This window comes from Coloeus monedula, assembly GCF_965178545.1.
Source record: "Coloeus monedula genome assembly, chromosome: 8".
Classification (NCBI taxonomy): Eukaryota; Metazoa; Chordata; class Aves; order Passeriformes; family Corvidae; genus Coloeus; species Coloeus monedula.
In genome coordinates, this window is record NC_138788.1 from 35,958,433 (window position 1) to 35,974,806 (window position 16,374).

At 42.9% G+C, this 16,374-nt stretch overlaps 1 protein-coding gene across 1 annotated transcript in view; it reads right to left on the minus strand.

The window, feature by feature from the left end:
• Positions 1–16,374, minus strand: part of ADAM12 (ADAM metallopeptidase domain 12) — a gene marked incomplete at both ends in the record, with an annotated part of 161,516 nt that overhangs the window by 37,357 nt on the left and 107,785 nt on the right. Inside the window, 3 exons of the mRNA XM_082286369.1 lie at positions 8,223–8,371; positions 13,134–13,218; positions 14,409–14,578. Of these exons, the coding sequence (XP_082142495.1) occupies positions 8,223–8,371; positions 13,134–13,218; positions 14,409–14,578 (404 nt within the window). The remainder of the gene's footprint in view (positions 1–8,222; positions 8,372–13,133; positions 13,219–14,408; positions 14,579–16,374) is intronic.

Genomic DNA, 16,374 nt, shown 5'->3' on the forward strand with positions numbered 1-16,374 from the left:
CAACCAACGCTACTAATTCTTCAACACAGATCTTATTTATCACACAAATTAAATATATCTGCAAGGCATGGAAATTATTAACAAAAAAAGAAGGCCAAATGCACTGCAGACGTGGGGCTACTTGGAGTGAAGGGAAAGAGTGACATAAATCTATTCTGTAATCTCGTGGCTGTTTCCTACTAAAGGAAGGACCAGAATGCAATGTGCTAAATTACTGGGGCAGAGGGATATGTTGCTTAAAGTTGGTTGTTTTTTTTTTTTTTAAAAAAAAAGCAGTTGCACTGCTGGCACAACAGACCTAGCTCTGTCACAAGTAATTTATTACATCAGTATATCAACTTTATTAAAAAAAGAAAAAGACAACAAAGAAGTCTGTCTTTGTGCCGAGCTCAGCTCAGACTGGTTTGGAAACATAAACAGCTTCAGAGTTTAATTAGGAACTGTTTACATCTGAAAGATAATTTCATTTTCCTCAAATTGTAACAGAGGTAATTCCAGATAGTTCTGCTGACTCCAGAGTTTAATGTCTCTCAGCTGCCAGACTGAAAAATGCAAAGTGAGGTCTGAACAGCTGAAAACCAACTGAGAGGGGTCAGGGAATTCTGTGCTAACTACTAATGGTTTGATTATCTAACATTTAACAGCTCTGCAGCTACAAGATGCTGCAAGATGCCTGCCAGAAAAAAAAGAGAACCACTCAGTAAATTAAAGTGTCCTTTCCCACACTCTGTTTCTGATTTCTTTCCCATTTTACCCTGACCTTTTGTCTTTCTCTATGTTTTTTGGGTTTTTTTTAATCTAGAGAGGTGCTGGAAAAAGTGTTTCTCCCTTCAATTTGATGCTGTTTTCATGGCATACCTGGCTGTGTCCCGGAGCAGTGTGCTGGAAATCTCTGGAGGGTCTATATTTTCACATGTGGGGACTCCAGTTCAGCCTTTGAATGACCAAAATGAGGGTGACCTGATATTCTGCTTCCTTGAGATCATTTTTCAAAAAACAGAAAAGGTGATTGAAACTAATACTTTATACAACAAATGACACAAGTGATCAGTACTTTCCCAACTTGTCCCTAAGAGATTTTCACTGTTTTATTTACTTAACTACATGTTTAAAAAGTAGTTAAATAAATATATTTTTCTAGAGTAGTTCAAAAATCAAACAAAAGCAGATGACAAAACAAGAAGGCTCCTCAGAAAACCCTTTGCAAACCCCCTGAGCCCTGCAGCTCTCCCGGAGTCCTCAGCCGCCCATCTAAGATGCAAATATTCACTCGTGCGGTGTAAACTCAGCCTTGCTGCCACTGGCCTGCTTTTGATGTGCAGCCCTAAAGCTCATTAATGGTAATGAGGGATCCACGAGGGAAGCACAGACCTTCAGCACCATCGAAGGACAAAGTTGTGGAACACTTCAATGATGGGGTGCTGTTCCCTCAAACACTGCCTGAGGGGGAGGAGTGAAGGAGCTGCTGAATCCCCTCAGCCTGACCCAATCCTGCCGTTCATCTCCCCCAGTTCCATCAGGATAACTGCACTCCTGGACAGCCAGACAGATCCCTAAGGAATCCTCATTAATATTCATCTTTCCTCCCCCTCAAGCCTTGCTTTTCATTTGGATGGCTCCCATCGTCTGGATTCTCACACAGCCCCACAAACACTACTCCAGTTCACCAGAGGCAGAAGCAAACTGCAGCACAGGAGCAACCCAGGTTTGGTTTTGGATCTACAGGCCAATTTCTCTGCCCAAACCCATATTTCCAGCAGAAATATCAGATGGTTTTGGATAGAGACCCTGTACACTGATACAATTCACGCACCTGTGACCCAACACTTAATTAAGGAATATTCACTAATCCAAGTTGTGACTCCTCAGGGGATCTGGGGAACATTTCCAGATGCACCCTTGGACCCCAGAGGTTTGGGGAAGAGGGAGTATTCTGATGCTGGACTCCTGCAATAACATCTGCATGTGAATGCCAAAGCTTCTGCCAACCCTGCCCGTGCACTGAGCACAAACTCCAGAGAAATCTTCCAAGTCTGTGCACTGCAGAGATTGAATCAGAGCATTTACACCAGGAAAATCAGCAAGACCTTCCAGAGTCTGGAACAAGCATGAAATAGGAATGAGGGCAGGAAGAGAAAGCAAATAAATAGGTATTTTAGATGTCTCTGATAATGTATTTGCTACCACAGAGGCTGTCAATAGAGGGGAGCCGATAAAACCAGCTTTTCCTTGCCAGCAGGAATGGGTGTTTATTTATAAATAAACACAAAATACAGTGTGATGCACCTCTCCTTGGCCACTGGAGCTAACACATGAAAGCAAAGCAGCAAATGAACTCTTCCTCTCTTGCAGCAGATCTGCCTTTCAAGAATATCTTGGGAATTGGCCTGTGAAAGAACAAATGTTTCCTAAGCTCATCCTGGGATGCCTGGACCACTTCTACAACAGATCCATGGACCAGCTCATCCCCACTGAGGCAAACAGGAATGTTCACATCTGCTGTGTCTCCTGTGCAACTCCTGGTCTTGCTCGGTGTCACTTGGAGCTGATCACAGACATCTGGTACTGCTGCTCACGAAAAAGCCACTCTGTTTCCACTTAAATATTTTATTTCACCTTAATTACTGCTGATGTACTCAGTGTTCAGTGCAGAATATCTAATTGCTCCTGGAGGGAATTAAAACCCAGTAAGTACCAAGGCTCTTTTCTGTGGTACCTGAAAGAAGTACACCTGATGGTCTTTCCCATTGTTAATTTTCCCCAATTTCTCCTCAGCGGTGCTTAATTCAAGACAATTAGTTTAATTTGGGACTGTCACTCAGCTGAGTCTTAACAGATCACCTTTACTCTCACTCTCATTCACAAATAGGCAGCTTCCCATTGGCTCCCTGCTTTAATTCTAACCTAAAGGTTTTAATTTTACTTAAGAACCTATTGATTACAGGGGTTTTTTGGGACTGGTTAGAAAAATGTCTTCTCCCAATTACAACGGTAAATGAACCCGTATTTTTCTACGTGTGATTTCTATTCTGTGCTCTTTCTGTGTTCCTAATTGGTCTCCTCCCCCAGACCCTGCCTCCAAAAACTCCGTAATTGAAGTGAAACTGTGTACTGAAAGGCAATTACTCAAAATTAGCTGTTCCTTTTTTTCCCCGTGAGGCACAGTTCCATAGAAACCCTCTGAAATAATAATCTATAGCTGAGAGGTTAAATTGATCTCATTTCTCCTTTTCTTTCACTCATGATCATCACTACACCAAACAGGAATTTCCACCAGCAGTGCCACAGCCCAAGCCCCACTTCCCCGTAACACTTGCAGTCCAATTTATCTGAGTAAATTCAATTTAAAATCTGAGTGAAAAGCACGGAGTGACTTTAAATTCCAGCTGTGAAAATTGGGAACACAAGATCCAGGATAAGAATGGGGAAAAAATGCAGGCAGAGGGGTTCAATTCATTCTTGACTTTTCAAAAAGAACATCACACGGAAGGAACGTGACAAAGGGGAGTTGTTGTGTGGGGAGGTATCCTAAACAAGCTGCTTCCTCACTCCTCTGCCTGGCCCACACCTTCCTGTGTGTCAGCAAGGGATGCAGATCAGAACATGCCTTGGAACTCTTGGAAAAAGAGGAAAACCAGGTCTACCAGGAGCCTAGATGAAAACAAAAGTTTCCCAAGAGATGTCCTTTCATTCAGAAGGTTGTTAAGCAAATATCAGCAGCCATGCTCTCTCACACATCAGATTTTCCACTTCTTGAGTATCTGCCACTTGTTTCATGTCTTGAAACAATAGTTCATACAGTATTTTTATTCTCCTGAGTATTTAAATTATTTTTCATTTATTTAATCTTTTCTCCATCATGGGCTTTGACGAGAACCCTCCAGATCAATGTGGGGTGTTCCACCTCGTAATAAATGTGTAGAAAAAGAACAGGGTATGGGCAGCGGGCCAGACCTGAGAAAAATCTCCACCATTCCCATATCCAGGTGCAAAGGGGACTGGAGGGGACACCACAAAGCAGCCCTTTCCCCATTTTCCATCAGGTTGTGCCTATGGGGAGGCAAAGAGAGATGGAACAAATGGCTCTGTCCCAGGAGCCATTCCCATTAGCCCTGGCTGGGATGATCCAGCACCAAGAAATGATCCTGGGAAGAGAAAACGCTTCTGCCAGGGCCCAGTGAAAGAGGATTTTGTTATTGCAGGTAAGGGCATCCCAAAGGGAAAAAGACAACGGTAGGGTCAGCATCAGAATGGGCTTGGTGAAACTGCCTGGCCTTGGAGGGTTCCTGCTCTCGTTAACCTCACCTAGGAAGAGAAAATGCAAAGACACCAAGGAGTGCTCCCGGTAGGAGGGAAGGAAGAACAAATTTCCAGTGTGTTCACTTCCCTGCAGACAATTCCCTGTGTGGATCACCTGCATGGAAACTAAAAGAGCACAGTGCTCAAGGACACAGGTAAGTGGCTGAGGGGAAGTTCAGCCCTTGAGTTCACAGGAAGGGAGAACACTATCAAAATTTTGCTCCCCTTAAGGCTGGCAAAAAATCTCAAACATATCTGAACTCAATATTTCAACTTCTAAGTGGGAGCTCACCTGACCTCAACCCCCATGAATGTTCCTGTGCCCAATTTTGATGAAGGATGTGTAAAAACTGCATTTCCAGAATTATTAAATAAACAAGTGCTGCTAATTGGCAGCATTTTGCTCTGCAGTGCTAAATTTTGCTCACATTTGCAAGGGTATAAATCCAGACCCTGCACCAGAACTCTCTGGTATTTATCTACCTGGCAGGAGGAATGTTTTCACTCCTGAGAGTGGACACTTTAGGGAGATATTTGGAAAACAAGTGGAATACTGAAGTGGCCTCACTGGCTCAGCCTAGTCCCTTAGTTTCCAGATAATGAGATCTCAGCAAAAAGACCCATAAATCTCTCTAATATTCCTTCTTTTTCACTTGGAATGGTCTATGTACAAAACAATTTAAAAAACTAGAGGAATATCGTTACAACATGCATAAAAACAAGGACAATGTGTATTACATATTCCTTACTGATATGATTAGTATAAAAATTAAATATATTTAAATATTAATATTCCTTCCTACTAACTATTAATTTTAGTACTAAATATTCCTCATTTATAGTATTTTTATAGGAACCGCCCCCGTTTCTACAGAAGGATTTATGTGATTTTCATTGCAGATATTTGAGTGTCTCAAAGTCCTGGACTGATACAAATTTGTGGGGTTTTGTGCTTGATTTCATGTTATAAAACATGCATTTTGCTAAAGTAGTAGGTCTTTAGACATTTGTAGCTCACACACAACTCATGTTCATCCTGCTGGTATCTTTTAAGAATAAAAACTGTAGGAAGCTGATTAAAGGAGAGACCTAACAGAGTTTAAATTCCACCCTGATCCCTGGAGGTTTTTTTCCACCAAGATGTAATTTCCAAGACCTCTTCAAAGACTGAAACAGAAGAACTGAAAGAAATTACAATAATTGATGAAATCCCTTTTAAGTAATAAGCTTTAAAACATTCCCTTTTGTGCATGACCACACCACTGACTCCAAAGTTAAATTCACAGAGGCCTTTCTGGTATAACTTAGATATTTCCTACTTTTTACAGACATCAGATAAGGGCCTCTCAGTACTTTTAACACTAACTTCAGCTAGATTTTTTTTAATTCCACTCATTAAATCTACCTTAAACCAATTAGAAGAGCATGGAGTGAGTACACTGAGAGCAGGCTGTCTCTCTAAATGGATATGGGATGCTCTTAGTTTTGATTTTTTGGCTATTTCCAGAGTGCATTCGAGATAAGGAGCATTCATTTGGCCTTCCCTTAACAGACAAGCACTTCCAGAGAGGAAAACTTTTCATTGTTCCTTGAATAATGGTGCTCAAGGGAATATTGCTATTGGTGAGACACGTTGGGTAATTAAATATTCAAAGTGTTAATTTGAAATTGGTGAGATGCAGCTTGGCTCAAGGCAAGAAGTGTTCTCCAGGAATATTTATCACAGATTGACAGCACGGTGTTGAGATAGAGCCTAAGGCTATAAACCCAAAGTTAGTTTCCATTTACAAATCAATAATCAGTGCAAACAAAACAGCCTGCTCAGGGCTGTGAAGGCCACAGCTCTTGCTCAGGCACAAGCTGGATGCAGAGTTTGGTGAAAATCCAAAGAGGGCATTACAAGGTGGAGCTGACTCCCCCTCCCCAACCCTGTGGGGTGCTGGAGGTGGGCACAGCCTTTAACCTGGAAGGTGCTACAGAAACCCCCCCAGAGGAGCTGAGCTGCTTGGAGTCATCCCCAAGGGACGAGGATTGGAATATCCAATCCCTCATATCCCGAGGAACGCTGAGTGGGCACAACCTTGCTCCGACCTTGCCCTGAGCCAGCCCAAGCTCAGTGTCTGGACTGGCACATCCAGCACCCAGGACAGGATCAGATACACCCAAAGGACTCCAGCGTGAAGGCAGAATGAGGAAGGAGCTGTTTTAATGCCCCTCTCACCAGATGAGTTCAGACAGGGTCCAGAAATTTCTGTCCTGAGAGCATCCCTGTATTTACTCTGAAGTGGAGCAGCTGGATGCAGAACCAGTAACTCAGCTGAGCTGACTGGAATGAATCCTTCAGCAGCTCAGAGCCCAGCCCTGCTGCCCACTGCTCACCAGCAACCACCTCACCTCACCTCAGAGCCCTCTCCCACTTCACTCTGTCCTCACAGTGTGCACAGAGCCCTGACTCGTGCAGGATGCAATTCCATGGGGATAATTACCACCTATTGTCTCAGAAGAGCAGAGTTATTTTTCTTTTCCAGCCTACAGAAGTCCCTCTCATTCTCCACTACTCTCTCAACTCTCTTTTGTTTGTCTCTCAGCTTGCTGTGCTTGGCCTCTGGCCACAATCCCAATTTCTGCCCTGATGGAGGGTGACAGCTTTGCCTTTGAAGGAATTCCAAGGCTGCTGTTGGGCTGACCAGCAGGGAGCAACCCTGCCCAACACTCCCTGGCTTCTCCCAGATTGCTCCCCTTCTTTCCCAGAAACTTGCAGTCTCGGAAAAGGCAGAGGGAGAGCTGATCGCAATTCCCAGAAGAGGTTTTTAAGCAACAGATGAACTTTAAGCACACAGAGTGAATGCTGGAGCTGGAAGGGACATCAGAGAACATCCAGACCATCCTCTTGTCCTCAGGCACATCCAGCTGTACCTACACTGCTGGCAGATATTTGCCTCACTGGTTCTTACTGGATTCCAGTCACAGGCAGTATCATTCCTGCAGCTGGTCCAGTCTAACACATGGCTTACCATCAGAGAGCTCTGGCAAATCTTACTTCAGTTTCATCCTATCAGTCCTAGTTTGAACATGGACATGGAGAACTTGTTCCTTGCATCCTTCGGTTTCTAACAGGAATTTAAAATACATCCCAGCAAGCAGTGACAGCTCTGCCCAGGGTGCCTGGAATTTCAGTGTCTACAAAACACTTCTGTCCCTTGGCACAATGCTTTTGCCACCAGCAGAGCCATCCTTCAGTACTGACACAGGGAATCAGGGAATATCCTGAGCTTGAAGGGACCCACAAGGATCATCTAGCCCAGCTCCTGGCCCAGCACTCACAGAAATGACCATGGGTTCACCAGTTTTTATTTCCCACATTTCTAATCTCTTTTCTTGGAAGATCTCCCTCTGGACACAGAACAGCCTTAATCCCACTGACCTTACAGATTTTATTTTCTCACATGCTAAAACTGCTCCACACTTACAACAGAAGTTTTGCAAAACTAAAAACCTGCTCTGCATGAGACAAAGAGCTTGCAGACTCTAATAGTGCACTTCCTGCATTACTGGATTTCTTACACACTCATCTCAGTCTTGGCTCGTTTCCCATCGTGACTGATGCTCAGCTGGCCAGAGGAGAGAAGGTGGAATTCTGATTCACCACTTGCAGTGCAGTTTGTTTGGCTGTGGATTGTTTTTTTTTTAAATTAACCAGTTGCTTACAGCACTTTTGTCTCTCACACTGGTAACCTGGAAATAGAAAGGTGCAATGGTACCTGTTGTGCTCTGATAACATTAAACTTTTTCAGGTTGACAAGATTTAACAGGTGCTGAAAAATCTTTTCCTTTTTTTACCTGTCAGTGCCCCTGAGGCACAAAATGAAACCAGAGATGTCCCACTGTAGCTGTAGCTTTGCCAGTCTCAGCCTTGCACTTACCCAGTGGAGGGGTTCATGATGCAGCCCCCCTTATCTGTGGATGCTTTGCAGTTGCAGCCCCTCTCCAGTGTGTCATGATTCATTCCAAAATTGTGCCCCAGCTCATGAGCCAGCGTCACTGCTGCACCCAGAGGGTTTTCTGAGTGATCCTTCAAAAAAAATCCACAGGAGAACCAGTCAATTCAGCATATAAACCCAATTCAAGGCACACATTCCCCCTCTGAGGTCCTACTGCCTGTCCTTTGAAATGCTTTATAACTTTAGCAGCTGTAGTTGCTGTGTTGTTAAATAAACCCAATTGTAAATTATTCACATATACCTAGCGCAGAGTGGGAATTTCAGGACAGCCTGGCTGGCCACCCAGTTTCCCCAGGAGATATTTGAAAGCATTGAGCAGGTTTGAACATCTCTTTACTGGGGCTTGAAATTCTGCTGCTCAAGAAATCCCCCAAACTCCCAAGTCCCAGCAGTGGCAGAGAGAGGTCACCAGATGTGGAGTGTTGGAAAGGGCAGTAATTTATGGGTGAGGATGGGTGTGATGAGGGAGAAGTGAGAAGATCCTTTAGGATCTTGTCAGGAGGCAAATTAAAAATGCAGCAAGAGATTTCACTCAGTCTATTGAATTTGCTTCAGACTGTTTCTTTAATATCAGAATGTCCAAGATTTCACAAACCTTGTAAGGAAAAACCAAGAACCTTTGAAAATCTCCTTTTTAAAATGAAAGGCCAAAGCAAGCCAAAATCTACCATGGCCTCTTATTAACCTACAAATACTCTAAATGTTGGAAGTGTCAGTTTGAAATTTTAACATTAAACCCTGTTTAAATGCTGATTTTTGGGACAATCATTTCTGAGAAATTCACTGCATGATCTGATTACAGGCTGCTGATCCGAATGACGTTTTGGCTTAACCACAAGTAAGAGACCTTTCCACATTGATCATTTTCCTTGAGGGAAAAAAATTCACTACACTTGTAAGAAAGCTTTCCCTGAAGGCATAAACATGTAATATAAATGCATGATCCAGTATTTATCAGTCAGTAAATGGAATTACTGTGTACAGCTGCCTGCTCCAGAAGCTTGCATGAATATATTCACTTTAAATAACTCTTTCAGCATCATCTAAGCCAAACTCCAGACTACAAAGAAGTGAAAGGTAAAACTGTCTAGAACATTATCTATGTACTAATGGAGGTTTTAATACATGACTTGGGGTAGATTTAAGAGTTTCTTCTTTCATCTGTCTGGGCTAATAGTTTTAGTAAATCATTTCTCAAATAGCAAATAAAATCGAGACGAGAATAAAGTCATTCTGAACACACCAAACTGCTCCTTCTGCAACTGGAATAAACTCAAAAGAATTTTATCTTCTCTCTTTTAAAAAAGTGTCTCTTTTAAAATTTCTTTTTCCCAAATTTTTAAATCTTAATATAAAAACCTTGTGGCAGCCAGTTTGTGTGCAGTTTGTCCTGCACAACACCTACATAATGAGATGTCTTATCTAGATACTGGTCAGATACAGATGGATTTATCTTTGTGCACACAGTAATTGATGGAATAGTTAAAGAATTCAATGTAATTGAACTTGATGTCGTAAGAAGAGCACAGCCTCTCACCCCAATGGAAAACAATGCAGGGCTGAAGATTAAGGAACAGTGAAATAATTCCATATAATTTACCCCACTGGATGATGCTTTGAAATTAGGGCTATCTGGTCAAGACAGAAACTCCTCACTGAGCTACCCAGACACACAGCCAATTGAGCTCAGACTTTATTTTTCCAGTATCTCCCCTACTTACTGAGCAGTGATTATATTTCTCTGAATGTTCTGAAGCTGTCAACTAAAACTAAAAACAAGGATTCACACAGTCCACTCCAGAAGCAGAGCAATAAATGATGTGAAATGTAATTTGGGACTTGAATAGGCAAACAATTATTCCAGCCCATGCGGTTCTCATTACTTGCTCAGACCCACTTGGAATGCAATTTTATCAGCTTCTAGAGGGGGTTTTTAAAAGAAGGAATGTGATGCCTCAGCAAAAGAGGTTATTTGAAGACAGCATAAATGAAGATTATCAAAACAAACAGTGACATGTTCCATTTGATACTGAGACCGCTTAAGTATCACAAGGACTAAAGAAATGAATAGCAATGTGACTTTGATTTATTCCACCAGGGTCTTTCAAAGCTAACTTGAGCAGTAAAAGTCATTACCAAACACATTTCACAAGCACTGAATAAGCAACCATCTACTGTTAAGACATTATAAGCTGTTGCACAAAACATGCAGCTGCTTTCAGCTGAATTCTGCTTCGTTCCACTGGGATTTAAATCAAATCCTAATAATTAAATACTGTTGTCTACAGCTCCAGCAGGCAAATGCCCTGCTCCTGGTGCTTTCAGTGCCTGTTCACTCAGTTCATAGAGGCACAGAATCCCACAATGGTTTGGATTGGAAGGGACCTCAAAAATCATCCAGTCCCACCCCACCTCCCACTGTCCCAGGCTGCTCCCAGCCCCAATGTCCAGCCTGGCCTTGGGCACTGCCAGGGATCCAGGGGCAGCCCCAGCTGCTCTGGGCACCCTGTGCCAGGGCCTCCCCACCCTCCCAGGGAACAATTTCTTCCTGAGATCTCATCTAAATCTCTCCTCTATTAGTTTAAAACCTTTCTCCCTTGCCCTATCACTATCTGCCCATATAAAAAGTCACTTTCCTCTTCTCTCAGAAGTATTTTACTTTTAAATCCACAAATTCAGTGGGCAACCTTTGGAAACAGAAGAATGAAGACTGAATCATGTCAAAGACTTCCTTTAATGTCAACTTCTCTTTGGTTTTTCTATGATACTACAGAAACTTCAGAGGAAAATGAAATGATAAAGGTCTTGTTAAAGCTTCTCACACTCACATGGCTGCTCTCTCTGCTTTGTGTTTCTCTGAAAATTAATGGAAGACAGGGTGTCACCTACGGAGAGAACTCAGCCCTATGGAAGAGAGGCAGGCAGGCTTCCAGGGAGGCATGACAGAGGAATTTAGATCACAAAGCAGAGCTGACTAACTGCAAAAAGAGCCAGGAAAATCACATCAGACAAGAGTCACTCCAGGTTTTGTATTCAAATGTCATTTCTTACGCAGTCTCTCATTGTCTTCTCTTCCAGAACAGGTGTTAGAGCGTGGGAGCTTTTGGTGTTGAGTGTTGGGGGTGGGATGGGTAAGAAACTGGCTGAAATTATGAGGTTGGCCGAACATTCATTTGCCCAGTGTTGAGCCACCTGAGCCCCTCACCTTCCCAGGCTAAGAGTGATTCATTCTTTCATAGAACCACAGAATCTTTTAGGTTGGAAAAGACCTCTGAGATCATGGAGTCCAACCATTCCCCCAGCACTGCCAAGGCCACCACTGACCCATGGCCTCAAGTGCCACATCCACAGGGCTTTTAAATCCCTCCAGGGATGGGGACTCCACCTCTTCCCTGAGCAGCTGTGCCAGGGTACGGGTACCAATAGATATAAGTATGTTTTGTCTACACCTGAATCAGCCTTTGTTAACTCAGGGGGTGGTTGGACAGCTGCACTTTTGGGTTTTGGGGTGAGTGTTTGCTTCATTTGGATTTGGCTCCTTTTTGAGGATTTGCTTAAAGAACTGGAGAACATTTCTGGTTATTCTGTGCAAGTTTTGAGTTAATTTGCACCTCAAAAGCTTAAATTCTTGGAGTGTCAGGGTAACATCGTGCTCCCCTTCTGCAGCCTGAACCAGCATTCACCCACAGACCCTGGGTTTCTCCTGGATATATAAATCAGTCCCCTCTCTAGGAGAACACTCTAAAGAAATGCTATTCTTGTCTTCTTGTTACTGGAGTGAACTATTTGTAATTATTTCTCTTTAAAATGTCAGTTTCCAGAGTGAAGAGAACTGACTTGGCAGTAAATTACATGGTGGAGTGTTTTAAATCTTCTGCTAAAAATTAAAAGGACAAAAAGTTCATCATTAAGGGCATCTCTGACTGCAGATAAAGCCAAAGCAATGAATGCAGGGCTGAGTCAAATGGGGCTGTCTGCCTCATCTGTGCCTTTACCAAGACTTGGGAGTGCACTGGGAGACTCCTACAGCTCTCCCAGCCTCTCTTCCTCCTTTTCCTTTTGTACCTCTCCCCAGGTACCCAGTGAATAATTGTTACAGACAGCAGTTACAGACTCAGCTTCTCAAGCTACCAAGAGCCTGAAACTTCGTGTTTCTACAACTTTTCCCAAATTACGTGATTTGATTCTATTTTAAAGCTTCTTCCCCCTGTTAGCACAAAACACTGTAAAATTAAAATTAAAAAAAAAAAATCAGAAAGAAAATACTTCAGAACTCCTTCCAGAAATTGGACAAGATGTTTACTTGTGTGTTCACCATGTCTTGCATCTAGCAACAACAGTAATACCCTGGGAGAGACTCAGGTGGAATAAATGCTGCCATTGTTTGTTCTCACTGTCTGGCAATGCAATAAAACCACTGCTGCAAAGATGGAAAATAAGGCCCAACACAGGAAACTCTATAAATACAGAATAAAATCAATATAATAAAAGATTCAGGATAGACTGCTGCTGCCTGTAACACAAGTATGCCCAAGTGTACAACAAATACATCTTCTGGTTCTCTTCCCTCACAGCACCTCAGCACCTGGTTCAATAACAATTAGAGGTATAAACTTCTTGCAAAGAGGCCCTGCTATATTTTTAATGCAATATTTTGTTTTTTTCACTATGGAAACTATCATTTACAAGCAATCTGAATGGGGATATAAACAATCCAGAGATGGAAAATGGGACAAATGGGGCTGATGTTGTGGTCCAGGATGCAGGACTGCGGAACCTGATATGGTGTCACACCAGTTGGGCCAGTTTGAGTGCTGTGCTTTCCCCACTTACCATGACGACCCCTCCAGACTGCTCTGCTGTGCACATGCTCATGATGGGAGCCATGCCAATGGTTGTCCCCTGGAAGTACACCCCGCTGCAGGAGAGTGGGAAAGGGGGAGAGGAGACACAGAGTCACCAGTCAATGCCAAGATACCTCCCTGTTATTTTCAGTTTTGTACTTCTGCCAATCTCAAACAAAGACCCCGTTTCAGCCCCTCACATTTGCAGGTCTAAAGCAATGGAAAGCCCAGATGGGCTGTGCTGACTCAGCTGAACTGAACCACAGTGTCCCAGCTCTGGGAACATCCATTGGATCTCTCCCATTGGATCACCCTCCTTTGTTTTTACTGCTGCAACAGGACCCTTCTTCCCTTTCTTTGTTTCTGCTGACTGAAGTTGGGAACAGAAGTACAAGCATAAAAATAATGTCTCTAACTCCAAGAAGGGTTATTGTAATGCAAGGGGAAGTTTATGTGCTACTCGTGATGATCCACAGCCTAGAAAGTAATAATTTCAAACAAAGTGTTATTATGCATAGAGAGCAATCAAATATCTCATGAGGGACAGTTTGGAAAGGCTCAATTTATTCTTACTCAGGTAATGTAGGAAGTAAATAACTCCTTTTAATTACTGAGACATCAGGAGTGTTCATCTGCTTAGTATAAAGAATAGTCGATTGATCAAAATAACACCTGATTCAAGAAAGAGGTGTTCCCCTTACCTTTTTTTTTAAGAGTGCTTTTACTTTCACAGAATCATAGGCTGGTTTGGGTTGACAGGGATCTTTACTCAGTTACTTCAATCCAAGAATAAACAGCAGGGTAAAATATATGTTTATGGTTTAATTTTTGAATCACGAGTGCAAATGAATTGTCTAAATTAGACAGCATTTTAAAGCATACTGAGGTCTTTTCACTAAGAAATAGGCTTCACATTGGGGTCAGAGCAGGACTGCCTTTTCCAGTGACAATTTGGACTGAGACCAGTTTAAACTGGTCGCAAATTCATACCCTGAGTATGCAGCAGTTTATTACAACCTTCTGCTCTACACGGGCTGTACTCAGGACAGGCTTCGAGTACCAGGGCTGGGGAAGGAACTCGACTGAAGCATCTGCTGAAGGGCCCTGCAGAGTGTTTTTGTGTTTGATGTTTGCAGAGGGGAAAGACAAAGCCTCAGGAGCACAGATGTTCCTCCCAACAGCCTAGCAGCTGGGGAAGGACTCAGTACAGCTATCCTGAAATCCCCCAAATCCCAGCAGGTATCAAACCCAGAGTCAAGTCTACCTGATCAGCTGTGCATTGTCGTGGGCTTTACGAGGTAGGAGTTTGAGCTTTCTCCAGTCCAGAAACTCGTGCAGGCTGGTGAAAGGGTCTTGGGAAATGGAGCACTTATCCATGTCATTCCACACCTCCACTCCGACCAGGGCCACTCGGATATTTAGTGGCCTGTAGAACTAAGAAGAGGAGAAAAGTAGGAAATATGCATCTAAAAAACATTTCAGACCACGTTGAATTAGAATATTTCAATAAAAGCATAATGACCCTTTCTTGTAGAGATTAAAACAATTTAGTCTTCAGGGCAAAACACCTGATAGGACTCAGACAAAGTATTTCCAAGACTTCCAGCAAACAGTTCTGGCCCAACTCAATACCCATAAGGCATTCAAAGAGATCCAGGCATTTTCTGCTTCTCCGTGTCCTACCCAACCCTGCAACTCCCTCCCCATGGCCTTCAGTTCAGAATGGACTCTTGGCCATGGCAGGTGACTCTCCCAGGGCTGCCCCACCCTGGATTGCCCAGATCCAATTCCAGAGAGACAGGAACTGTGCTGTGCCATGGTTGTGGTTCATAATAATAGCTGAAAATGAGCCAGGGTCATCAAGTCTTGCTCAGAGCAGATAAAACCAAGTGATTTTATCAATTCCCCCACCACAAAAGCCATTTTGCCGCAAGAGGGGAGCCAGAGCAACCTTAGCAGAGCCACAACAGCAATTCTAATGTGAGACTAATGTGAGGAAGGAGTCAAGGATTGATCAAGTCCAGATCTGCCTGACAGGCTGAAGAAAACATACAATAGATCTTTGTCTTGTTTCTATGCATTACAGTCATTTGCATAACACCGGCATTTGTTGAGCATAAATTAAGCATGAAACAAAAAATATATTACAATATGCAAAATTAATTTTGAGCAGGTAACATATAAACACCTGTCCTCTGGCAATAAGTCAGCAAGACAATTATGGATGAGGTAGAGGTGTCTTCAGCAGCTTGTTTTTAATCAGGAATGCTTCTCCTTGAAGTATTGCCCTTGAAGTACCTCTTGGTAAGTTCTCAGATAAATTAAGACCCTCTCAGTTATAATTTCACTACGAGACTCCTAATTTTTTCTGGCCATACAGCCCAGAAAAAATAAACTCTAATTTGTTCAAAATCCACTCTAGAGGACTCTTAGCCTTTATTGTTTACTGTCAAGAAATTATTTCAAGACCAAAAGAATCCAGTGTATGTCTCCCTCTATTATTGCTCTCACTCAGCCACCAACTTCTGCTTCCTTATTTTTAATTCTGCCATCTTCCTTGGATTATATGTCTTATTAACTGTGTTTTCACAGGCCTTTGCTGGCCTTGCAACTGCACCTTCCCTTGTTGCTGCAAATGACTTTGTTCTCCAAATTCCTCTTCAAAATAATCCTCTTTTTTTCTATAGGACGTTCCATAGGTGATTATTCCCCAGTGAATAAAATCCCAGGGCTAAGTTGTGCTTTTCCTTATGAATAGGTCTTTGCATTCTATATACAGCAGAGCAGAGCCCATGGCTTAGTGTATCAAAGCACAAGTGAAAGGTTTAAATTTGCTTCTCCTGTCTGGCGAGAAGCTTTGCTCTGAAATACTGGAGTATCAGGAAAGCTGCAGGGTTAACTCCATGAAAGGTGAGTGGATGAGGAGATGTGGCTATGATTTAATAGCAGAAGAAAGAGATTTCACAGCAACACCCTTCAGGAGGTGTAGTAAGGTTGGGAAAAGAGAAACAATCCTGTGGCAATCTGTTTATCCACTACTTTTCTTATCCCATACTGTTCCCCCTGCTTTCCCTTGCCCCTTGGCCTGGCCACTCCCTTGGGCTCTCCCTGTGGGTTCCTGTACCCCAACTCACCCATGTACCACCCCTGTGATCTGACAAAACCCCCCGGTGCCCGGATCACCAGCTCTCTCTGCCTCTGGGGGTGGCCAGGACAAGATGTAACATTAA